This window comes from Pongo abelii, chromosome 17 (genome assembly GCF_028885655.2).
Source record: "Pongo abelii isolate AG06213 chromosome 17, NHGRI_mPonAbe1-v2.0_pri, whole genome shotgun sequence".
Classification (NCBI taxonomy): Eukaryota; Metazoa; Chordata; class Mammalia; order Primates; family Hominidae; genus Pongo; species Pongo abelii.
The window spans coordinates 35,190,080-35,217,260 of NC_072002.2; the positions used below are offsets into that span (position 1 = coordinate 35,190,080).

Sequence of the window (27,181 nt, forward strand, 5' to 3'; positions counted from 1 at the left end):
GAGCAGTAGCAGTTATACTTGTATCAGACAAAACAGATTTCAAGACAAAAACTATAAAAAGGCACAGAAAAGGTCATAATGTAATGATAAAGGGGTCAATTCAGCAAGAGAATATAACAATTGTAAATACAGATGCATCCAACACTGGAGCAACCAGATATACAAAGCAGATATTGTTAGAGCTAAAGACAGGGATAGACCCCAATCCTGGAGACTTCAACTCCTCACTTTCAGCACTGGACAGATCATCCAGACAGAAAATCAACAAAGAAAACATCAGATTTAATCTGCACTATAGACCAAATGGGACCTCATAAATATTTACAGAACATTTCATCCAACAGCCACAGAATATACATTCTCCTTAGCATAAGGATCATTCTCAAGGACAGACCATATGTTACGCCACAAAGCAAGTCTTGAAAAATTCAAAAAAAGTAAAATTATATCATGTATGTATCTTCTCTGACCACAATGAAACAAAACTAGAAATCAATAACAAGTGGATTTTTTTTTTTTGAGACGAAGTTTCGCTCTTGTACCCCAGGCTAGAGTACAAATGGCGTGATCTTGGCTCACTGCAACCTCCGACTCCCGGGTTCAAGCGATTCTCCTGCCTCAGCCTCCCAAGTAGCTGGGACTACAGGTGCCTGCAACCACTCCTGGCTAATTTTTGTATTTTTAGTAGAGACGGGGTTGCACCATGTTGGCCAGGCTGGTCTCGAACTTCTGACCTCAAGTGATCCACCCGCCTCGGCCTCCCAAAGTGCTGGGATGACAGGCATGAGCCATCATGCCTGGCCAAAAAGTGGAATTTTTGAAATGATACAAATACCTGGAAATTAAAGAATATGCTCCTGAATGACCAGTGGATTGATGAAGAAATCAAGAAGAAAATTAAAATATTTCCTGAAACAAATGATAATGAAAACAAAACACACAAAAGCCTATGGGATACAGTGAAAGCAGTACTAATAGGAAAGCTTATAGCTCTGAGCATCTACATCAAAAAGGTAGAAAAAGTTTCAATAAACAACTTAATGATACATCTTAAAGAACTAGAAAAGCCAGAGCAAATCAAACCCAAAATTAGTAGAAGAAAATAAATAATAAAGATCAGACACATGCAACCTACCAAGATTGAACCATGAAGAAACCCAAAACCTAAACAGACAAATAACAAGTAACGAGATCTAAGCTGTAATAAAAAGTCTTCCAGCAAATAAAAGCACAGGACTGAATGACTTCAATGCTAAATTTTACCACACTTTTTTTTCTGAGACAGAATTTTGCTCTGTCGCCCAGGCTGGAGCGCAGTGATGCAATCTCAGCTCACTGCCACCTCCGCCTCCCGGGTTCAAGCGATTCTCCTGCCTCAGCCTCCCGAGTAGCTGGGATTACAGACATGCACCACCATGCCCAGCTAATTTTGTATTTTTAGTACAGATGGGGTTTCTCCATGTTGGCCAGGCCAGGCTGGTCTGGAACTCCAGACCTCAAGTGATCCACCCGCCTTGACCTCTCAAAGTGCTGGGATTACAATCGTGAGCCACCGCATCTGGCCCTTACCAAACATTTAAAGATGAACAAATAACAATCCTACTCAAATTATTTCAAAGAATAGAGGAGGAGAGAATGTTTCCAAACTCATTCTACAAGGCCAGTATTACCTTGATACCAAAACCAGATGAAGACACATTTTAAAAGACAAACAAACAAAAAAGCTATAGGCCAATATTCACGATGAACACACATGCAAAAACCCTCAACAAGATGCTAGCAAACCAAATTCCACAATACATTAACAAGTTCATTCATCATGACAAATACCATTTGCTGAAATATCATTGTTTTAGCAAAAAGCTAATTTAAATATGTTAAAATGCCAAAATAAAATATAAAATTTACAAAAAGGCATAATCTACAAAAAGGCATTGAGTCCCACCAAGAACATACAAAAATTAAAAATAAATTAATAGGCAAGATATAAGAAGAAAATGCACATTAAGAAAAAGCCTCAGAGTCAGATACATTTAATATCATTTATAATACAAATTTTAATCCACCCAGAAGATACAGGTGTCAAAATCTTACACACCAAAAAACACTGCATTAAAAATATGTAAAGCAAGGTATTCATGAAATACCCACAGGTAACGTCATACTCAATGGACAATCTAAAAAGAAAATTGAGAAAATTCCCTTTACAAGAGCATCAAAAAGAATAAAATACCCAGGAAGAAATTTGTATATAGAAAACTAAAAACAAACACACAAACGAACAAAAACACTGCTGAAACACATTTTAAAAGATCTAAATAAATGAAAATATATCCTTGTTCATGGACTGGAAGACTTAATATTAGTTTTGGTTTTTTTTGAGACAAGGTCTGCCTCTGTCAGCCAGGCTGGAGCACTGGGAAACAGGCGTGCACCACCACACCTGGCTGATTTTTTATTTTTTGTAAAGACAGGCTCTGCCATGTTGCTCAGGGCGGGTCTCAAACTCCTGTGCTCAAGTGATCTGCCTACCTTGGCTTCCCAAAATGCTGAGATTATAGGCGTGAGCCACTGCGCCTGGCTGGAAGATTTAATATTGTTAAGATGGCAATATTACACAAAGTAATCTACAGATTCAAAGAAATTGTTATCAAAATTCTAAAGGTCTTTTTTGCAGAAATGGAAAAGCCAATCCTCAAATTCACATAGAATTGCAAAGAACCCTGAATACGTAAAACATACTGAAGAACAACAACAAACTCGGAGGGCTCAAACTTCCTGATTTCAAAACTTGCTACAAAGCTACAGTGAACAAAACAAAACAGTGTGGTACATGCTGGCATAAGGACAAACACACAGACCAATGGAATAGGGTTGAGAATCCAGAATATCATAGATGCATGATATCTATAGTCAATTGATTTTCTTTTTTTTTTTGGAGACAGGGTCTCACTGTGTTCACCCATGCTGGAGGAGTGCAGTGGGGCAATCTTGGCTCACTGCAACTGCTGCCTCCCAGGCTCAAGTGATCCTCCGGCCTCAGTCCCCCGAGTAGCTGGGACTACAGGTGCGTGCCATCATACCCGGCTAATTTTTGTATGTTTAGTAGAGACATGGTTTTGCCACGTTGCCTAGGCTGGACTCAAACTCCTGAGCTTAAGTGATCCGCCCAATGCAGCCTCCCAAAGTGCTGGGATTACAGGTGTGAGCTACTGCACCTGGCTGCCAATTGATTTTCAACAAAGATGCCAAGACCATTTACACAGGAAAGAATAGTTTCTTCAACAAATGTTGCTGGGACAACTGGATATCAGATGCTCAACATCATCAGTCATTAGGGACAATGAAAATCAAAACAAACAGCAATGGGACAACCACCACATACCCACTAGAGTAACTAACTGAAAAAAAGGAAAATACCAAGTGTTGGCAGGGATATGGAGAAACTGGAATCCTGTACATTGCTGACAGGAATGTAAAATGGAGCAGCCATTGCAGAAAACAGTTTGGAAATTACTCCAAAGTTACACATAGAATTACGAGAAGACTCAGAAATTCCACTCCTAAATATACACCCCCAAATAATTAAAAGCAGGTACTCCAACAAATACTTGTACACAAATGTTGAAGCAGTGCTATTTACAATAGCCAAAAGGTGGAATCAATCCACAGTAATATTCTGTTATATGTATATCATCAACAGATGAATGGCTAAGCAAAATGTGGTAAATACATATAACAGAATATTACTCAGCCACACATGAATGAACTACTGACACATGCTACAATATGGATGAACCTGTAAAACATTATGCTAAGTGAAAGAAGCCTGACACAAAAGGTCACATATTCTATGATGCCATTTATATGAAATATCCAGAACAGGTAAATTCAGAGACAGAAAGGAAACTGGTGGTTGCCAGGAGATAGTGGAGGGGGAAATAGGGAGGGGCAGCTTAATGGATCCTATTTTGTAGTTTCAAAATGAAATGTTTTGGAACCACATAGAGGAGGTATTTGTGAACATTTTGAATGTAGTAAATGCTGTTGAATTGTATATTTTTAAATGGTTAACTTTTTGTTACAAGAATTTCACCTTAATTAAAAAATACAGACAGCAAAAGCTGTTAGAAATACAAGGGAGGCTGCCAGGCATGGTGGCTCACGCCTGTAATCCCAGTACTTTGGGAGGCTGAGGCAGGCAGATCACGAGGTCAAGAGATCAAGACATCCTGGACAACATGGTGAAATCCCGTCCCTACTAAAAATACAAAAATTAGCTGGGCATGGTGGTGCGCGCCTGTAGTCCCAGCTACTTGGGAGGCTGAGGCAGAAGAATCACTTGAACCTGGGAGGCGGAGGTTGCAATGAGCCGAGATCATGCCACTGCACTCTAGCCTGGGTGACAGAGTGAGGCTCCGTCTCAGAAAAAGAAATACATGGGAGGCTATGAGAAAAAACCCACAATGATAGTGAAAACTTTTAAAACACATTTTAAAATTTGACAGAACAAAGAGACAAAGAATAAATGCAATCTTAGAAAACTGATGGATTACATTAGAAAATTGATCAACTTTTCACCCAAAAAGATGTTTCATACAAAAACTGACAATTTTCAAATGCCCATGTAACAGTGAAATGTAAAAATCATTTATAAACTAAGCCAGAAAAAAAATCATTAAAAGTAGAAATCCCAAAGTAGAAATCTTTTCATAGTTCCTGATCACAATAAATAAGAAGTTAATTACAAAAAAAAAATTGTTTCCTACCTCTGTCCATTAAAATGACCTACAAACATTGACCAACCCAACAGTAGTGAGTACCCATAGAATTCAGGTTATAGACCCTGAATGTCATATGCTACAAAAGGAAGTGGAATTCCTAGGCAAATGGGTGATTCCAGGTCTGGGACAAAAAATAATCCTGAAAAATCTATGCATATCAAAAAGTAAGGATGCTATCCAAAACTACTAGGGTAGTGTCTAAACTTAAAGAATTCCTACTAAACTTCAAGTGAGCATCATTAAGAATAATGCAAAGGGCTAACATATATTAAACATATTAAAATTCATGAGTTCATAAATATATTTTAAAAATTCACTAATCATCTTTGGAGGATGCCTGGGAAATAACTCACTGTTCCAAAAACTGACAAAGAATTAAGTATTTAACCTGACTTTCTTTTATAAGCTGTACCTCAAAATAACTACCATATAATTGATGAGGAAATGTTTATCTCTAGAGTAGTATTCCAATTAACAAATGAAGGAGGAAGGATAAAAATAGATGATCACCACTGCGAATTCCTAAAGAAACAAAGGACCTAGGCAATGATCATCAATGGCTACTAACACCACAAAAAGATACAGCCAGACTTTATGTTTTTTCGTTTGTTTGTTGTTGTTTTTGAGACACCGTCTTGCTCTGTTGCCCAGGCTGAAGTACAGTGGCACAATTTCAGCTCACTGCAACCTCCATCTCCTGGGCTCAAGCAATCCTCCACCTGAGCCTCCTAAGTAGCTAGGACTACAGGTGCGTGCCACCATTCCTGGCTAATTTTTGTATTTTTTGTAGAGATGGGGTTTCGTCATGTTGTTCAGGCTGGTCTCAAACTCCTGGGCTCAAGAGATCCACCCACCTCAGCCTCCCAAAGTGTTGGTTTTACAGGTGTGAGCCACTGCACCCAGCCCAGGTTTTATGTTTATGTGTCTCCTGGTACCTAAATACTACTTACAAGTATTCTTGACAAAGTCCTACCCTAAGTAGATCACATCTCTAGATCTAACGTCTAGTTTAAAGTACTACCGCGGACAGAGCAACATGCTAAATGATACCAGCAGATGAAATCAGTTAAATTCTGAACGGGAGCCACTCACAGGATAACAAAAAACATGGTTTCTTTAACCAAAAACAACAGCAAAAAGAGATTATAAAGAACACAAAAGAGAGGAGGAAAATACAGATTAAAATAAACTTAAGGGACATATTAATGAAATGCAATGTCCAAACTTTGGATCCGAATGCAAGCAAAATAAATGCAATAATAACAAATTATGAGACTACTAGAGGAACTTAAGCACTAATTAGATATTTTATAATATTACATAACTGTCACCTATTTTCTACCTTTGATAATGGCATTGTAGTTATGTTTGTCTTTTTAAAAAAGAGTCCCTATCTTTAAGATAATGAAATACTTACAAATTAGGATGTATTTACAAAAGGACAATGTGGTGCCTGATATGTGCTGCAAAATAATTCAGTGTCAGAGGATTGGGAAGGGGAGGTGGAGGTACAAAACGAAACACGGCTGGCTACCAAATGAAGATTTCTGAAGCTTAATGATGAGTACACAAGAGGTCACTATAGTACAGGTTAGGCATCCTTAATTGGAAAAATCCAAAAATCCAAAATACTCCAAATTCTGAAACTTTTTGAGCACTGACGTGACATTCAAGGGTTTCAGATTTGGGATACTCAACTGGTAAGTATACATAATGGAAATATTCTCACAAACCACCCAAAATCCAAAATCTGAAGCACTTCTGGTTCCAAGCAAACAATTAAAAAAACAAAAAAAGACTTTTAAAAATGGTTAATTTAAAAAAATGTATTTTTGCCTTTCAATCTGAAGAATCAGAGATAAACTTACTAGATGAAAGCTTATCAATTCAGTTAAAATTTCAATCCTCCATAACATTTTGATCACTTTCATTAAGCCTCTATAGCCTGAACTTTTGGAAACTTTCCCTGTTATCAATTGCAGCCTTATTGTTGCACTAGTCCAGGTAATGGCAAACATCAGGGCTGCAGCCTGTTTCTGTACAGACATCAAGCTAAGAATGGTTTTTATACTTTAAACGGTTATAAAAAGTAAAAAATAAAAAAGACTATGCAACAGAGATCATATATGGAGGACATTCCATTAATGAGTAACAATCAAGACTCTGCCAGAAGCCGATCATCCGAAACTAAATTTATACTTGAGAGACCTGAAAGTTCTTAAAGACCAGAAAAGAGTAATATAAGCATTGTGATTTTTTTAAAAACCCACAATGCACTTTTATATGTATGTTGAAACTCACATAAGTTGTGTGCATTATTTTAGTGTATGTGAGCTTTTATTCACATTTAAGTTCCAAACTAAACACTGAAAAAGAATAAACTAACAATAAATCATGCTATAAATTTTCCTTAACTTTTACTGATATCTAAAAAATAGATTCAGTTAAAAACCACTGTTGATAGTACATGGATGATCTCTGCCTCTGAAGCAAGGAGCTTGAAGCTCAGTCAAACACAGATTACAAACTTATAAGAATTTTAGAATTGGAAGGATTTATAGAGGTAACCTATTCTTATCTCCTTGGTTTACAGATAAAGAAGGGAGATGAAGAGACTTTCAAACAGCTAATAAGCTGTATAAAAAGGCCTAGGAAAACAATTTACGGAAGTCTGAGACTTTCTTGGTTACTTTCTTAGTTATACTCAGATCTATTTTAAGCCTGGTCCCTGAGAAATATGATTGCACAACACTCCTCAGCTAAGAACCAACAGGAGATTGTATTTTCTGTTTCCTTAGTCACAAAAACTGACCCTGACCTCTCTCCACTGAATTACAGCTAATCATCAAGCCCCAAGGGACCTGAAACTATGTTCCCATCTCTAACTAAGGTTAAAATGAACTCCTCCCTCCAATTTTTTCCTGAGAGATCTGGCAACTTCCATGCATATTTGTTTTGATTAGGTAGTATGGATGCTGCTGCTAACAGGAATAGAAAATAGAAAAATATGTGAGTAGGTAAAGCCAGGAATCTTTTTGAAAACAAACTGAATTTTATTACTATTTAAAAACTGTTCATTTATTCATTGTTAGTTATACTCCATCTTCTGCCTCTTAGATTCACAAAGACTGTCAATATCTCCAGTTCAAACATTCCCAAGTATCTAACTTTTAATGTGTAATGGGATTCTATTTCTGCAATTGAGTTTCTATTATTACCAACAATGCATGAGGAATTTCTAGGTTTTAATAGTGATAATCCCCTTTGCCTGGATTAGTCTCACTTTGAGTAAAACCTTTATGAATGAGACAAGTTTTTAAATGAAGTTTTTGGTTAATTTATCTGTAAAACTGAAAAATATCCACATTACCTACCCGGCAGGAGTACCTGTGAGGGTGAAGAAATTACAATGTGATACAAATGTGGGCATTATCCTAAAGGAGAAAGAATGCTGGCCTGGTGTGGTGTCTCACACCCGTAATGCCAGCACTTTGGGAGGTCGGGGTGGGCAGATCACTTGAGCTCAGGAGTTTGAGACCAGCCTGGGCAAAATGGTGAAACCCCGCCTCTACAAAAAATGCAAAAATTAGCTGGGCATGGTGGCATGCACCTGTAGTCCCAGCTACTCAGGAGGTTGAGGTGGGAGAATTGCTTGACCTCAGGAGTTCAAGGCTGCAGTGAGCTGTGATCATGCCGCTGCACTCCAGCCTGGGCAACAGAGCAAGTTCCTGTCTCAAAAAAACGTAAACAATAAAAAAGAATGCAACCATTTCTGGTGTCACCAAAGTCATTTTCTTTATGAGGGTAATATGATCATAAATATATTAACTTAGACTTAAAAATGGTCAAGATGGTAAATTTTATGTTATATATTTTTAACAATTAAAAATAAAAATTATAAAATATTCCTTCCATTGATAGATGAGTGGATGAACAAAATGTGATATACACATACCATGGAATATTACTGAGCCCTAAAAAGGAAGGAAAATCTGACACACACAACATGGATAAACCTTGAAGACACTGTGCTAAGTGAAAAAAGCCAGACGCAAAAGGACAAACACTGTATGATTCCACTTAAATCCCACTGAACTGTATATATAAAAATGGTTAAAATGTTATAATAAATTTCATGTTATGCATATTTTACCACAATAAGAAAAAATATTACCTTGAAGGTCTCCAATCATCTCAGAATCATGACCTCTGTCTCTTCGTTCAGCTTCTAATATAGCTTGCAGCTGGTAATAATCTTTGTCTGTTTGTGACTTAGAATTCTCTAAAATTCGATTTCTCTCTTGCAACTCTCTGTTCAGGGACTCTAACTGACTAATTGACTTGCTCATCTCTGTGTGACTCTTCCTCAATCTTACAGCTGTGTCCGATTCTGTCCTAAGTAAGTCATTGGCTTCTTCTAGCTATTTAAAAAGAAAGCAAAAAAAATAGGTTTCTGACCAAAGTACGATATAATTTAATTATCTATAATTTTTTAAAAAAAGGAACCTCATTTGAAACACTTACCTGCTTTTGTAACTGGGACAGCTTCTCATTAGCAAGCTGTGAATTCTGACTGACTTTCTTTAAGTCTTCCAACTGATCCTTTAATGTAGAAACTAGAAAATGAGAGAATAATATATAGAAATTACAACATTTTCATAGGGGAAACATATAAATCCTTTTTTAAAAAAAGACATTTAGTCTTAGGCCATAATAGTCAGCTACATTAGGTCCACTCGCAAAGCCAAATTCCAATTTGGAAGTACTTGCATTTTAAATTCATTAAAAAGTAGAACATTATTTCATAATACAGAGTGCAAAAACAGATTTCTTCTCACTGTTGTAAATCTCAAACTCCTTTATTCCCTTTATAAGATCACTCTGTTAGTGTAATTATAAAGCCAGTTTTAATATTATTTATTTTTCCATAGTTCAATTGCTTGATAATTCAGTATCTTAATAAAAATACAATATTTAAAAGGTACCAAATGGTAGATAGTATAGAATAAGTTTTCCTTTCTCCATTTAGTAATTTTTGCCCCTTCTGAGTCTCCCTTAACTGGCTCTCCTCCCTAATACATATTTAAGCATATATAGACAAGTACTCTTGTTTTAAACACAAGCAATCTGTACTTTGTTTTTGTCACTTAAAGATCTATCTTAGAGATTGTTTTATAACTGTATTTAAGGAGATGATTTATTATTTTTTATAAGCCACATAGTATTCTACCATATAGACGTACTAAAATTTATTACAGCATTGATTACCTTTATGTTTCATTATATGTATTACATTATGTTTCATATACAGCATTGACTGCATTTTTTTTTTGTCATTTTAAACAATGCTACAATGAATAGCCTTGTGTATATATCAGTTTGCAGTATGAGTATGTACGTGAAATAACTTATGGAAGTGAAATCACTGCATCAATGGGTGTAGAAAGGTATTTTAAATATATTTGTAACACAGGCATTAAAACACAAGAAATTCTGGTTTAGAAGTTCTTAGGCGCAGCTGCTTGTTAGAAGTACCTAGAGGGCTTATAAAAAATAATGATACTCAGGCCACATATCTAGACCAATTAAATTAGAATCACTGGGATTTAGGCATCAGTACTCTTTAAAGCTTCCCAGGAGATTCCAGTATGCACACCATGATGACAATCACTACTCTAGTTAAATGCTACTTACTATTTACTTTAATATGTAATTTAATTAATATTTAATTTAATTTAATTAATAATTTAATATGTTACAAATTTAACTTGAGATCTGGGTTATTTAGCTTATAAAGTGTCTTAGGATTGTAGCTTCACGTATGTATCATGGACACTAAATTAAAGACAACCTCATGACAGTGTTAGAAATTCTATCATTTTTCAAAAGTAGTGACAATTTACCTTCATTTTCTACATTTCTTCTCTTCTCATTTTCCTGTTCAGCTTTTCTTTGGTACTCATTAATTCTATGCTGTAGCAACATTTTCTCCTTCTCAATCTGAGACACTGTAGATTCTAGATTTCTTCTTTGATTTCCCTGGAATTATAATGATAAAAGTTACCACTGTGATTACTACTCTCGTCATTCATTCAAGGGAGTATTTTGTTCTTAAAAACAAAAAACAAGAAAAAAAAAAAAAGACAAACACTTAAGATGAATGTTCTGTTTCAAAAGCAAATAGTATCTCCTAATATAACTTTCTAAGTAGCTTGCCTTTTAAGAAGGCAGTGAGAATCTGCTTATTTGAACTTAATAGGTAAAATTTTCAGAGACTTCTGGCTCCAAGAATTTAAAATACAACCCTGTGAATCTTTTCAGACTGAAAGCCACTCTCTAAGTTTAAGACAATCATATTGTATTACCAATATTTTGGTTTGTTAACAATCCCAAATTTAAGGTATGAAACATGAAAGGATCATCTGATAATTAAGTGATGAAAAGCTCAAACATTACCAGATGGTACAGAATGTGCAGTGAGTTCACCATTTCCTCAATGTCTCCCTTAATCCTATCTCTGTCAACAACAACTTGCTTATCTTTCTAAAATGTTCTAGGTATCTACCCACCAATGTGTATTAAAAAACAATCAAGGAAATTCTTTTTTTTTTTTTTTTTTGAGACAGAGTCTGGCTCTGTCGCCCAGGCTGGAGTGCAGTGGCACTATCTCGGCTCACTGCAAGCTCCGCCTCCCAGGTTCATGCCATTCTCCTGCCTCAGCCTCCCGAGTAGCTGGGACTACAGGTGCCTACCACCATACCCGGCTAATTTTTTGTACTTTTTAGTAGAGACGGGGTCTCAATCTCCTGACCTCATGATCCACCTGCCTCGGCCTCCCAAAGTGCTGGGATTACAGGCGTGAGCCACCGTGCCTGGCAGGAAATTCTTATTTTAGAAAAAGAAACTACTGGAGACAGGAGGATTAAAATACCAAATTTTTTTTTCTTTTCTTTTTTTTTTTTGAGACAGATTCTCACTCTGTTGCCCAGGCTGGAGTGCAGTGGTGCAATCTCGGCTCACTGCAACCTCTGCCTCCAGGGTTCAAGCGATTCTCGTGCCTCTGCCTCCTAAGTAGCTGGGACTACAGGGACGCACCACTGTGTCCAGCTAATTTTTCTATTTTTGGTAGAGACGGGTTTTGCTATGTTGGCCAGGCTGGTCTTGTACTCTTGACCTCAGGTGATCCGCCTGCCTCAGCCTCCCAAAGTACTGGGATTACAGGCATGAGCCACCGTGCCCAGACTAAAATACCCAAATTTTCACAACTTAAAAATGTACCTTTCTGAGTTACCACTATCAGTAAATCTTGTTTTTGATGCTTCATTTTTTAAGACTCCACATTAGGAAACCTGTTTTATAGTGTTTCTGGGCTTTCTCATCTTTAAGCAAAAATTGGACATAAATCATTCAAGGTCTTTCTGATTCTAAGAGTTTATCATTCTAACTTTTAGTTAATTTTTAGATAATTATACATTCAAAGAAAGTTGCAAAGATAGTACAGAGAGTTCCCAAGTGTCCTTCCACTCAGCTTCCCCCAGTAGTTACATTATATATAACAATAGCACAATAACAAAATCAGAAAATTCTCACTGGTATAAGGAGTGTATGATTCTCTCATTTTATCACATATGTAGGTTCGTGTAAGTACCACCACAATGAAGATACAGAACTGGTCATCACAACAATTTCTTTCCAGTCACTAGTTATAGCCACACCCATCTCCGTCCTCCCACCACTCATACTCCTGGCAACTAATGGTTCTCCATTTCTATAATTTTGTCTTTTTGAGAACGTTATATAAATGGAACCATGCAATACATGACTTTTTGAGACAGGCTTTTTTTTTTTTTTTTTGTATTTTTAGTAGAGATGGGGTTTCACCATGTTGGCCAGGATGGTCTCGATTTCCTGATCTCATGATCCGCCCGCCTCATCCTCCCAAAGTGCTGGGATTACAGGCATGAGCCACCGCGCCTGGCCAAGACAGGTTTTTTTTTTTAAACTCAACATAAAGCCCTCAAAATCCATCTCTGTATTGTATGTATCTACAGTTTATTCCTTCTTGTGGCTGAGTATTCCATGGTACAAATGTACCAAAGTTTGTTCAACCATTCACCTACTGTAGGACATTTTGATTGTTTTCAGTTTTTGGCTATTACAAATAGAGCTGTTATAAACATTAGTGTACAGGTTTTTGTGAGAATATACATTTTCATTTTTCTGGAATAAATGCCCAAGAATACAATTGCTAGGTCACATATTAGGCACATGTTTAGTTTTTCAGGAACACAGCCAATTGGTTTTCAGAATGTCTGTACCATTTTATATCCCCATCTACAATGTCCAAGTGATCTAGTTTCTCCATATCCTTGCCAGTTTGCTATTGACATAATTTCAAAACTTACTTTTTTCATGGTTATGGAGTAATATTTCATGGCAGTTTTAATTTGCACTTCCCAAATGACTAATTATGTGAACCTCTTTTCATATGTTTATTTTCATCCACGTATCTAAAGTTTAAAAAGTATGGATTCACTTTCCTTAACACTTATATAGAGCTACTGAAATTACCTATTTCACACTGTATGAGTTGTGATAGTTTGTTTTTTGAGAAGTTAGTCCCTTTCATCTAAATGTCTTAATTGTGTTTAGAACTGTTCATAGTATTTCCTTATGATTCTTTTCATACCTATATGGTCTATAGTATATGCTCTATTTCATTCCTCACACTGGTAATCTGTGTCTTCTCTTTTTTCCTTTATCAGTCTTGCTAGAGGTTTGTTAATTTTGTTGATCTTTTCACACAGCTTTTTGTTTCACTGATTTTCTCTATTGTTTTTCTGCTTTTAACTACATTGTTCTCTGCTCTTATCGTTACTTGTCCTTCCTTTTGCTTGCTTTGGGTTTATTTCACTCTTCTTATTCTAGTTTCCAGAAGTGGGAGTTTAAATTATTGATTTTAGACTTTTCCTCTTTTCTAAGGTAAGCATTTAGTGCTATAAATTAACCTTCATCACTATGTTAATAGCATCTCACAAATTTTGATGATGTATTTTCACTTCATTGTTCAAATATTTTGTAAAGATGAAGAGCCGTAACAGTTTTATGAGACATAATTAACATTCCAATGTATTTTTTTCACTGAGACTTCTTCTTTGACCTCTGGATTATTCAGAAGTTTGTTGTTTGCTTCCCATGTGTTTGCAGATTTTTCTGTTATTTATTCTCATCTGTACATTTTGGTCAGGAAACTCTGTATGATTTCAGTGCTTTCAAATGTGTTTGTTTTATAGCTTGGGACGTGGTCTACCTTGGTGTGTGTTCCTTAAGCACTTGAAAAGAAGGTATATTGTGCTGTTAAGCAGAGGGTTCTGTAAATGTTGAACAAATTCCGACAGCTGACAGTGTGGTTGAGTTCTCCTATGTTTGGTGATTCTTACGGGTGCTGAAGTCTCCAACAATAATTATGGATTGGTCTATTTCTCCTTTCAGTCTTATCAACTTTTGCTTCACATATTTTGTAGCTCTGTTGTTTGGTGTAGAGTTAGGATTTTTATTTATTTTTGGTGGATTAACTCTTATCATTATGTAATATTCCTCTATGCTCATGGTAATTTTCTTTGCTCTGAAGTCTACTTTAATTGGTATTAACATTGCCAATATGCTTTCTTTTTAATATTTGTATGTTATCTCTTCACATCTTCTGATGTTCAACTTGCCTATACTGTTATATTTGAAGAGTTTCTGACAGATACATAAATGGGGGATTTAAAAAAATCTACGCCTACCACCTCTTTTGATTGGTATTCCATTTAATATCCATTTAATGTCATTATTGGTAGTATGTTAGGGTTAAGTCTGCCATTTTTGTTTGATCTCTGTTATCTCTACATTTTCTTTCCTGTCTTTCTGTGGGTTACCTGAACATTATTTTAGCATTCCTTTTGATTTACCTATGGTGTTTCTGAATGTATCTCCTTGTAAGGCCTTTTCAGTGGCTACCCTAGATATTACATTGTATATGCATAGCTTAATATATAGTACACTCCACTGGTACTGGTATCTTACCAGTTTGAGTAAAGTATAAACATCTTCCCTTTCTTTTTTTAATTTTTATCTTATTTATTTTTGAGAAAGGGTCTCACTCTGTCACCCAGGCGGAGTACAGTGGTATGCTTATGGCTCACTGCAGCCTCAACTTCTTGGACTCAAGTGATCCTCCCACCTCTGTCTCCCTAGTAGCTGGGACTACAGGCATGCACTACCACACCTGGCTAATTTTTGTATTTTTTTGTAGAGATAGGGTTTCGCCTTGTTGCTCAGGCTGGTCTTGAACTCCTGGGCTCAAGCAATCCGCCGGCCTTGGCCTCCCAAAGTGCTGGGATTACAGACATGAGCCACCACACTCGACCTAAAAACTTTTCTTTATGTCCCATTACTCTCTGTTTATAATGTCTAAAATATTTTTTCTCATACACAGAGAATCATATTAGACAATATAATTTCTGCTTCAATTTGCCTATTATAAAAAATCAAGAGGAGAAAAAAATGTATTTACCCATCTTTTACTCTTTCTTTATTCCTGGTGATTCAAAATTCCTCCTTTTTCTTTTGGAGACAGAGTCTTGCTGTGTCACCCAGGCTGGAGTGCAGTGGTGCGCTTGGCTCACTCCAACCTCCACCTTCCAGGTTCAAGCAATTCTCTAGCCTCAGCCTCCTGAGTAGCTAGGATTACAAGTATGCGCTACCACACTTGGCTAATTTTTTTTGTATTTTTAGTAAAGATGGGGTTTTGCCATGTTGGCCAGGCTGGTCTTAAACTTCTGGCGTCAAGTGATCTGCTCGCCTCAGCCTCCCAAAGTGTTGGGATTACAGGTGTGAGCCACCCTACCTGGCCAAGATTCCTTCTTTTTCATTTCCTTTCTGTTTAGAGAATTTTCTTTTGCAATTCCTTTAGGGAAGATGTGCTGGTGACACATCATCTTAGTTTTTCCTCATCTGAGAATGTTGTCATTTTCTTTTTCATTTGAGAAGGATGTTTTAATTGAACTCAGAATTCTGGGTTGATAGGTTTGTTTTTTTGTTTTTTTAGCACCTGAAAAAGTCATGCCACTTCCTCCTGGCCTTCATGGTTTCTGATAAGAAATCAGCTGTCATTTATACTGTTCTTTCCTTTCTAGGTAAACTGTATCCTGTATTTAAGATTTCTTTTTTGTCATTAATTTTCAGAAATCTGACTATTGTGTCTTGGTGTGGATATCTTTGGGTTTACACTTTTTGTGGTTTGCTAAGCTTCTTGGTAGTTCATGTCTTTTGTTTGTCAGTTCAGGTCTTTTGTCAAATTTGTTGAATTTTCTGTCATCATTTCTTCCCACCCCCTTTCTCCTCTCCTTTAGTAATTCGAGTGACACAAATGTTAGAACTTTATTGTTATAGTTCTACAGGTCCCAGAGGCTCTGTCACTTTTTTTCCGATCATTTTCTCTCTGTTGTTCAGACTGGATAATTTCTATTTTTCTTTGTTGAAGGTCTCTGATTCGTTCCTCTGCATTGTTCACTCTGCTGCTGACACCATCTATTGAGACTTTTATTTCAGTTATTGTAATTTTTGGTTGGCTCTACTTTATATTGTCTATGTCTTTCTGAGACTATTTTTTTGCTTGTTTGTATGTTTATAGTTGCTCACTGAAACATATTTATGATGATTCCTTTAAATACTTGTCAGATAATTCTAACATCTGTGTCATCTCAGCATTGGTATTAGTTTATTATTGTTTCTCATTCCAGTTAAAATTTTCCTAGTTCTGATTATGATGAGTAGTTTGCTATTCAAACCTGGACATTATCTTACAACATTCTGGATCTTATTTAAAATCTCTTTTAGAAGGTCTCCTCTGACACTGTTCTGGTGAAACTAAGGGGGTGCTGCCTCTTTTCTGCCAGGTGGAGTTTGCAGAAGTCCAGGTTTTCTACTCAGCCTCTACTGACACCTCAGGTAGGGAGGGGAGCAGATCCTCATCACTGCTGGGTGGAAGCAGGATTTCTGGCACTCTACCAGGCCTCCATTGAGTGCACCATGGCTGTTCCTTATGTGGCCCCCACAGATAACACTGCACTGTGGAGGGGAGCTTGTTATTTTCAGTGGAAAGTTCTGACTCCCTACCATGCCTCTTCGATACCAACCCAGAAGGCAGTGGGAGGGGCACCCCCTTACTGCCAGCTGGAAGTGTAAGTGTAGATTCCCCATATGGTCACTGCTATGCTGTCTGGGGAGAGAAAGAAGGTTTGTTACTGCCCACAGGAGATGAAAATTCCTTTACTGGACTTTCTCTGGCACTATTCTAACTGGAAGTTGGGGTGTGCTACTGCATAGCGGAGATGGAAATCTAGACTTGTCACTCAGTCTTTGCTGTTAAGAATGGGGCTACCGTTGGCCGGGCCGGTGGCTCATGCCTGTAATCCCAGCACTTTGGGAGGCCGAGGCGGGCGGATCACGAGGTCAGGAGATTGGGACCATCCTGGCTAACACGGTGAAACCCCATCTCTACTAAAAAAAAATACAAAAAATGAGCCAGGCGTGGTGGCGGGTGCCTGTAGTCTCAGCTACTCGGGAGGCTGAGGCAGGAGAATGGCGTGAACCCGGGAGGCGGAGCTTGCAGTGAGCCGAGATCACGCCACTGCACTCCAGCCTGGGCAAAAGAGCAAGACTCTGTCTCAAAAAAAAAAAAAAAAAAAAAAAAAGAATGGGGCTACCGTTTTTCTGTGGTGTTTGGCTGAAAAGAGCAGTGATAGTGTAAGTTTTCTGACTTGCTAGCCTGCTCCTTTTTTGGTCTTTAGGCTAAGGAAATTAGCTTTTTTTTGGAGCTTTGTCTGCGACTGTTGATATTTCGAGGTTTCTGGCTTCTCCGGCACCCTGTCTAGGATACATGCAGCAAAAAGAAAACCCTGAAGACTCATTCATGTGTTGTTTCTCAGGACACAAGTAACCCAGGTTGGTCTGCCTTCCTTCCACCTTTCAAAATCTTTTCATGTTTGTTTTATGTTTAATGTTTAGGGTTTTTAGCTGTACTTACTGGGCGGAATACGGAAAAGGTACTCTTACTCCATCTTTCTAGAAGTGAGACTATTTCGATTTCATACCTCAAATTTCCCTCTCTACTTCTAATTTGGAAAAATGAATAACTTAAATCTAGCACATTTGAATTTTATCTGTGTTTTAAAAGTTAAATATAAGTGGAAGATATGCAAAAAAGGACTTCTTAAACATTCAGAGTCAAATATATACTGCTAAGGTTAAGTACAAAGGCAAGTTAGTAAATGCTATGTAAATCTTCACAGATATCCAAAGCTACCCATGAAAGAAAGCAAGCCATTGACAGATATCATTCTATAAGGGAAGAAAAAATTAACACAGCATAAAAACTATCTGAGATTAAACCTAAAAAAGGAAAAAGTAAGTAATGTATTAGGAGAAGACGACAGAGAGTGTATTTCTTTTCATGGGACTCATAGACGCAGTAGAAATATACTTAGAAGCTAAGAGGAATGGAAATGTATTACATATTTGCAAACAAACATCTGAATTATGAATGCTTGTTATTGTTTCTCTGATAATAAAAAAATTTTGACAGGTAACCATGGAAAAGATGAACATTCTAAAATCAATATATTTTCCATTTGATTACATGAGATTATGCCAGTGTTAATCTTTTAAAAATATTTTAAACGTATTTCTCTCTTTTCCTTATTTGTCTGTCTCTTTCTGACATAGTTTGAGATTCAATTTCTGATCACTTGCTTCTCTGGCTCCTTTCCCACATTTCAACCATCGAGAACCACTGAACTGAAATTTACGCACTAAAATTAATACGGCTGTAGAATACAATTGTACAAAGGAAACTAAACTATAATCTAATCTGTACCACTTGAAACTGCAGTTCCAAGGTGAGGCTTTCATCACAATTCTCTGGCTCTGTTTTGTGTTTCAAACTACAGAGTTCAAATACAATTTTCTCAGGAAACGAAACAATTTGAAAGAGGGAAAAATCTTAAAAAGGAAACTTCTGATTAGAAAACAAAAAGTACCTCTTCATCCAATTCTTTCATTATCTTGTCTAGTTTTATGTTTGAGGTTCTGTAAAAACAAAAGCAATACAGATTAGAAATATACATATTTCCTATTGCCCAGGGTTAAACACTAACATTCCTTACTTTTCCACTTAACTAGAGTTTTGTATCCTTTTTTGGTGCCATGGATCTCTTTGGCAGTCAAGTGAAGCCTATGGCCTTTTTTCAAAATATTTTTTGAAGCACAAAAATTATATATGATTAAAAGAAAACAATTAGGCTGGGTGCAGTGGCTCATGCCTGTAATCCCAGCACTTTGGGAGGCTGAGGCGGCTGGATCATCTGAAGTCAGGAGTTCGAGACCAGCTTGGCCAATATGGTGAAACCCTGTCTCTACTAAAAATTTAAAAAAAAAAATTAGCGAGGCATGGTGGCGGGCGCCTGTAATCCCAGCACTTTGGGAGGCTGAGGCGGCTGGATCATCTGAAGTCAGGAGTTCGAGACCAGCTTGGCCAATATGGTGAAACCCTGTCTCTACTAAAAATTTAAAAAAAAAAATTAGCGAGGCATGGTGGCGGGCGCCTGTAATCCCAGTTATTTGGGAGGCCAAGGCAGGAGAATCACTTGAACCTGGGAGGTGGAGGTTGCAGTGAGCCGAGGTCATGCTACTGCACTCCAGCCTGGGTGATAGAGTGAGACTCCATCTCAAAAAAAAAAAAAGAAGCCAATTATATTGAAACACAGTAATAAACTTTTAAAAAATATGTGTAATTCAGTAGTATATATGCTTCCTTATTAATATATTAAATCACAAGATCTAGTGGCAGTAATTTCAAAGTATTGATGAGCATAAATGATATTTAGAGATAGCTGTAACAACTGTAACAAGAAAACATCTATAATTTCTGTTGGTAATAAAAATTAACAACTGCTGCTAATAACTGAATTGCTGCCTATGCTCAGAATTGAAACAAGTGCTAAAATTAAGTTATAAGTTAGAGAAAACATTCACCTTTTCTCATCCAAATTTAAGGACTTCAAATTTCATCCATGGACTCTTTGGGGGAGGTCTATAGATTTCAGGTTAAGGATCCCTAAACTCCGTCATGCAATACTTGCCACTACTCAAAAATTTGCCATTTATCGTTTAATACAGGATAAAGTAAATGAAGAGAAAGGTAGCATATATCAAATCAGTTAAGGCACCATTTGGCAACACTCAAAGTGTATTATCTTCATTACCATTTGCTTTCTTTGGTTCAAAATGTAATTCTGAGCTTCAAAACCTATATATACAACATTTTCACATGAATGCCTCATTAAATACCTCACTCAGCATCTCCAAAATGGAACTTACTGCCTCTGTTCCACACTCCCACCCCAATACCAATTTGCTTCTCTTCTAGAGTCCCTAAGTAAATGACAACACCTAGGAATCATCCTTGACTCATCCTCCCTCACTCCCATTTAGTTGAATAACGTGCCAAGTGCTGCTAATTAAGCAGGAACTTCTTTTGAAACAGCAAATTTAATATATATTTTTTACTTACTAGTTTAATGACTTTTGATGTTTTTCCATTACACTTAAAATAAATTCCAAATTTCTTAGTCCCCCCCCCCACAAAAAAAAAAAAGAGAAAAAAAAGAATTCTCCCCAATCTAGACCTTGCCATCTTCCCCATTCTCATCTCAGGCTTTTCCTTCCCTCGCATCTTACTGGCCAGTCAAGGTGTCTTACCTCACGGCCTTCACAGATACTCACCTCCTGGACCCTAACACTTCCTTCCACTCTTCTCCTAATAATTTCTATTGACTCTTCTGATTTTAGCTTTCTCTGATCTCTGACAAAACAGTACAGGCATCTCCTGATGTATTCCTGATATTCCTGTATAATTTTATTCTCTCCCCAATTAACACATACCACACTTCTTTTACTTTTTTTTTTGAGACGGAGTCTCACTCTGTTGCCCAGGCTGGAGTGCAGTGGTGCGATCTCAGCTCACTGCAAGCTCCGTTTCCCAGGTTCACGCCATTCTCCTGCCTCAGCCTCCTGAGTACCTGGGACTACAGGCGCCTGCCACCACGCCCAGCTAATTTTTTGTATTTTTAGTAGAGACGGGGTTTCACCTTGTTAGCCAGGATGGTCTTGATCTCCTGGCCTTTTGATCCGCCCACCTTGGCCTCCCAAAGTGCTGGGATTACAGGCGTGAGCCACCGCGCCCGGCCTACCACACTTCTTGATAATTACTTATCTGTTTTTCTTGCTAAATTACAAGCTCCTTGTGGAGAGGGGCCATGTCTTGATTTATTCAGTACTATATTGTTGACAAGCACATTATATGACACTTTAACTGAAATTTTTATTGAATAAATGAATGTAACTAAAATGATTTGAATGCAGAGAATCTGATTTAAAGAAATGCAAGTGGCTGGGCGTGGTGGCTCACACCTGTAATCCCAGCACTTTGGGAGGCCGAGGTGGGCGGATCAAAAGGCCAGGAGATCGAGACCATCCTGGTTAACACAGTGAAACCCCGTCTCTACTAAAGAATTCAAAAAATTAGCCGGGCTTGGTGGTGGGCGCCTGTAGTTCCAGCTACTCAGGAGGCTGAGGCAGGAGAATACCATGAACCCGGGAGGTGGAGCTTGCAGTGAGCTGAGATCACAGCACTGCACTCCAGCCCGGGTGACAGAGTGAGACTCTATCTCAAAAAAAAATAAAAATAAAATAAATAAAATAAAGAAATGCAAGTAAATATCACTCCACAATCCCTAGCACTAGGTTTTTATTTTAAAAACTATTTACCAATTCAATACATAATTTTTAAAAGTTTCATCTCAATTTTATTTCCTTGAGGTGATACACTTTCATATGATTATTAGCCAATTCAGCCATTCTTATTACTTCCTCAAACTGATCCCTACTCACCACTACTACCAGTTTGTCACTTGTCTTTAATATTGTTTAAAATTTTTTTGGGGCCAGGCACGGTGGCTCACGCCTGTAATCCCAACACTTTGGGAGGCCGAGGTGGGTGGATCACCTGAGGTCAGGAGTTCGAGACCAGCCTGGCCAACATGGTGAGATCCTGTCTCTACTAAAAATACCAAAACTAGCCGGGCGTGGTGGCAGGTGCCTGTAATCCCAGCTACTCAGGGGACTGAGGCAGGAGAACCACTTGAACCCGGGAGGCAGAGGTTGCAGTGAGCCGAGATCACGCCATCACACTCCAGCCTGGGGGACAAGAGTGAGACTTCATCTCAAAAAAAAAAAAAAATTCGGATGTAGAGACTTCTCAACATTTATATACTGTTTATCTACCCAGTTCTTCCCCTTATTTACATATTTTGTATTTAGAAATTCTTTCCAAATCCTGGGGTCAGTTAATTATTTGCTTACATTCAAATGCCTTTTTAAAAGAAATTCGTATTATACACTTAACCATAGAAACTATCAGGAATGGTTAAAAGTGAGAATTTTACCTGTTTTGTACCAAACCCCCCACCCGCTCTGTCACAAAATTACCAGTGTTCCCAATTCTATTTGTTGAATACTTTTCGTGTTACCTTTGCATTTCATTTATTCAATACTATTCACTAAAAACATAAATAATTATAAAAAATTATTGCTTATAATTGATAAGTAATTCAGTATTATGCTAGGTAATTTAAATTAATCTTGAGCATAACTCAAAGATATTTTTTCTGTCAGTCTAATGACAATAACATGCTGAAATTAGACCCACAGAAAAAAATACTCTTGAGTTACTGCTCTAGTGAATCACAGTGGAAATTAGAATGGCCACATCAAAAATTTAGTATATTTTAATCTTCAACATTTTACATTTCAAAAAGCACCTGATTTAATGTAAACTAATTTCTCCTTTATTTATTTTTCTTTTTGAGACAGAGTCTTGCTCTGTCACCCAGGCTGGAGTGCAATGGTGTGATCTCGGCTCACTGCAACCTCTCCCTCCCAGGTTCAAGCAATTCTCATGCCTCAGCCTCCCAAGCAGCAGGGACTACAGGTGCACACTACCGTGCCCAGCTAATTTTTTGTATTTTCAGTAGAGATGCAGTTTCGCCACATTGGCCTGGCTGGTCTTGAACTCCTGCCCTCAAGTGATCCACCATGCCCATCCTAATTTGCCCTTTTAGTTAGCTAATTATGTAAGGAGAAAAAAGCAGTAAGTCAGGCAACTAAATGAACCAGCATTACAGTTTTTTAAGAATACAGACTGTTGGCCGGGCGCGGTGGCTCACGCCTGTAATCCCAGCACTTTTGGAGGCCGAGGTGGGCAGATCACAAGGTCAGGAGATCAAGACCATCCTGGCTAACATGGTGAAACCCCGTCTCTACTAAAAATACAAAAAAAAAAATTAGCCAGGCATGGTGGCGGGTGCCTGTAGTCCCAGCTACTCGGGAGGCTGAGGCAGGAGAACGGCGTGAACCCAGGAGGCGGAGCTTGCAGTGAGCCAAGATCACACCACTGCACTCCAGCCTGGAAGACAGAGCGAGACTCCATCTTAAAAAAAAAAAAAAAAAAAAAAAAAGAATACTGCTTTGCTGATGATTGTAATGAAAACACAGTTGGAACATATTACAAAGCACACAATATATTATTTTCATGAATTAAAAAAAAAAAAAAAAAGAATACAGACTGCCAGGAACAAATGTACTTTAAATATTCTGAGGAAAATACATCTATAACTAAGCCAACATAAATACAACTTCTCAATTCTAGCCGAGACACATCATGAATGTATTATCAGTAGTAATCTTTACATTCTCATTTTCTATCTACTTTCACATGTTTACAGGGTATAGCTTTCAAATAAGTATTTGGTATATAAAACTTTTAATATGAAAAACTTAAAGTATATTCTCACCTGCACTTCTGCTCCATTTCATCTTTTAACTGCATTTCATTATGCAGCTGTTCTTCCAGCTTATAGATTGTTTTTTGCAAACTTTCCTGCTTTAATTTAAAACAAAAACAAAAACTCATTCTACTAAGAATATTTAGACATTTAAAATATCAAGTCTATGTTAATATTTTAAACCTTTTTGGAAAATAATTTAGTTTAACCTTACCTCTATCTCAATTTTTTTATTATTAACTTAACAAGCACTTTCTTAACATCTACTAAACGTTAGGCCATTAGAAATACAAAAATTAAAAAGATTTGGTTCCTGTTCTCATGAAGTAAATAGTTACATAGTGAGGCAAAGTTAAATTGGAAGAGAAAAAAGAACATACAATGTCCCAAAGACATATGCACAAAATATTACAATAGACTGTGGTAAATAATAAAAAAATTATCTACAGAGTGTTCCAAAGGACAGAAAAGGTCACTTCTAACTCTGCCAAGAATATATAATTCTTGAGTTGAGGCCTAAAAGATAAGAACTGATAATCTGATAAAGCAAAGAAGGTGGCACAAGGAAGGCATTTTAGCTAGAATGAACAATGAGCCCAAAAGTAGAAAGGCAGAAGAAAATACGATACATTTGGGAAATGGAAAGAAATCAAGTACTATAGCAGAGCACAGAATGTAATAGGAAAGACAACTCACATTAAGCCTAAGAAGGTAATGATCCTTGTATGCACAAATTGGAGTTGGGGACTTTAACCCATAAGCATTTTAAATGAGAAATGACATAATACTGGCACCTCAGAAACATCACTACAATAATAAGGTGAATGAACAGCTTAGAGGGCAGTGAAGTTCTAAGAAGAGCAACCAGTTAAAAAGCTATCAAAACAGTTCAGACAAGAGAATATGGATCTGATAAAAGGCAGAGGCTACAGGAATGAAGAGGAAGTAATGGATAAAGGTATCAATTGGAAAGCACAATGTATGACCAAACCGACTGAAAGTTAGAATAGATATAATACCATTATGAAACACAGCCAACACACTGCTAGGGAGGGAATGGGGACAGGAAAACAGTGAGTTTAGCTCTGGCCTAGTTTGATACACCTGAGAAGTATACAGAAGAGAGAGAAAGATTCAGGACTGGAGCTCAGACAAGCAAGCTGGACATGAATGAGATTACCTACAGAGAAAGAGCAGAGAGCCAAGATCAGAACTTTGGGAAATGTTTAATAATTGAAAGTGAGCAGAGGAGGAAGATCCTGAAAAGAGGATTGAAAAATAAATAAAATTCAAAAATATGGGAGGTAAAAAAGAAGGAAACAATGGGAACATAGAAGAGTTAGAAATGTTTGAAGTTCCAAAGAAGTAGAAAGTAGTCAGTGTCAAATACAGCAAAGAAAAATAAGATATGGGCTGAAAATCATCCATTGTATTTGGCAATTGCAAAGTTGTTCATTAGCATCTCTACTAAAAGGTTTTCAAGGAAAATTAAATTAGTTGATTTTGTACTTAGTTCTAGGTTAAAATAATTAGCATATCCCCCCGATATTATTAGAGCAAAAGATAAAGGTAGCAACCACTGATAAACTTATGGTAATCACCACTGAACAAAATCAGCCCAAAGAAAACATGAATCCTTTGAATATTTTTGAAGGCCGAAGGCACTTCTAACTCTACAGTCAAGTAACACAGTGAGAGCTGACTTACAGCAACTCCTTATTATTACGTAGGTCAAAGATTTTTGAGCCCTTGTTAGCAATACATAACTTGCCAAGCAGCTTTACTGGGATTAAAATTTAAGAGAAAGATGAAATTAACAGCAAATGGGTACTCATATAGTTCCTTCACCTTTTTCTCATTTTCCCTTTTCACCACATGTTCTCTTATATTTAACAGTCAATGTATCAAGGAGAAAGAAAAGAATCATTATCAGCTTTTTAAAAATGGCTGCTACCTCTTCCTCTCCTCTGTTAAAAATATGTAGGCTTGCAATGTCTCTGTGCCCCCCCCCCCCCCCCCAAAAAATGTAGGCTATAGTAGACAAAAAGTTCAAAGAATGCTCTAGGAATGGACAGATTACTCCGGATATTTTTCAGAAAATTCCTGTTAACCCAAAAGGACCTTCTGAAATGTAAGCAAGTAAGATTTCGTTTTACCTCTGTCTCAGAACATGAGCTATATAAACAACAGAAAGAACTCAACTAAAATGTATTTTCTAGAGTAATTTACTTCTCAGTGGACAAATTAAGATGATGCTGACTATACTGGTTATTCTCCATTTCCCCCATTCCCCTCTAACCTTGAAAATTCATCCTCTGCTCTTCTTTGCCTTAAAATCTACAGAGTGCATTGCCTGTATTACTCTGTAGCCCTATGATTTTAAGGTTGGTTTCAACCCACAGGAGACACCAGCAGAAATCTGAAGGTAAAAAAAAGAAATATTCATTCTCCCTACACCCTTTGTGCTTTACTGTGGTTCTCGCAATGTTCTACGTTTTATATTCCTCTTCTATGATGTCAGGCTTTCTCTGAGCTACGATAAGGTTTCCTCTCTTTGCTCCTTCAGTACAGGGCAATGGCTTCCCACTCTTGTTCATACATGGGTGCTTTAGTACCCTTTATTGTTTCCCTCTACTGATGTTCACAGCATGTTAATCATCTCTTCATTAAACTCTTCATTTAATAAATGCAAAAATATGGTGCGTGTGTGTATATATGTGTGTGTGTATATATATGTATGCAATGGAATATTACTCAGCCTTAAACACGAAGGAAATTTTAATACATACTACAACATGGATGAACCTTGAAGACATTATGCTACATGAAATAAGCCAGTCACATATGGATAAATATTGTATGATTCCATTCATATGAGGTACCTAGAATAGGCAAATTCATTGAGACAGAAAGTAGAATAGTGGTTACCAGGAGCTGGGGGGAGGGTGAAATGAGGAGTTACTGTTTAATTGGTATAGATTTTTAGTTTGGGATGATGAAAAGGTTCTAGAGATGGATAGCAGTGATGGCTGCACAACTACGTGAAGGTGCTTAATGCCACTGAACTGCAAACTTAAAATGATTAAAACAGTAAATTTCATGTAATGTATATTTACCATACACACAAAACTCTCTGTTTAAATATTTTGAACATGTAATCTGTTTGCCTGTCAAGACCCATAATGATACATTGATATATCATAGTTCCTGATTCCAAAGATTTAAAAAAATGACCACCGTCAATCTGTGTAACAATTTAGTTTACTAACTTCCTCCAAATATATTATTCCATTTGATATTTGAGCAAAAAATCAGACTGAAAAGGAGACGGGAGAAAGAAGGGCCATAAAAATCTAAGTTCAGCTAACCACAGCTTCACAAACAATATATAAATTTACTATCATACACACAAATATCCACAAAACAGTTTTAAAAACAATTTTCTTAATA

At 37.1% G+C, this 27,181-nt stretch overlaps 1 protein-coding gene across 2 annotated transcripts in view; it reads right to left on the reverse strand.

The window, feature by feature from the left end:
* Positions 1-27,181, reverse strand: part of ROCK1 (Rho associated coiled-coil containing protein kinase 1) — a 165,968-nt gene that overhangs the window by 48,340 nt on the left and 90,447 nt on the right. Inside the window, exons 12-16 of one of the 2 annotated variants that reach the window (XM_024235926.3) lie at positions 23,741-23,829; positions 18,869-18,917; positions 10,688-10,823; positions 9,309-9,400; positions 8,959-9,205 (exon numbers count right to left, since the gene is read on the reverse strand). In XM_024235926.3, coding sequence (XP_024091694.1) covers positions 8,959-9,205; positions 9,309-9,400; positions 10,688-10,823; positions 18,869-18,917; positions 23,741-23,829 — 613 coding nt within the window. The remainder of the gene's footprint in view (positions 1-8,958; positions 9,206-9,308; positions 9,401-10,687; positions 10,824-18,868; positions 18,918-23,740; positions 23,830-27,181) is intronic. The other variant, XM_054538179.2, reaches the window with a different exon arrangement.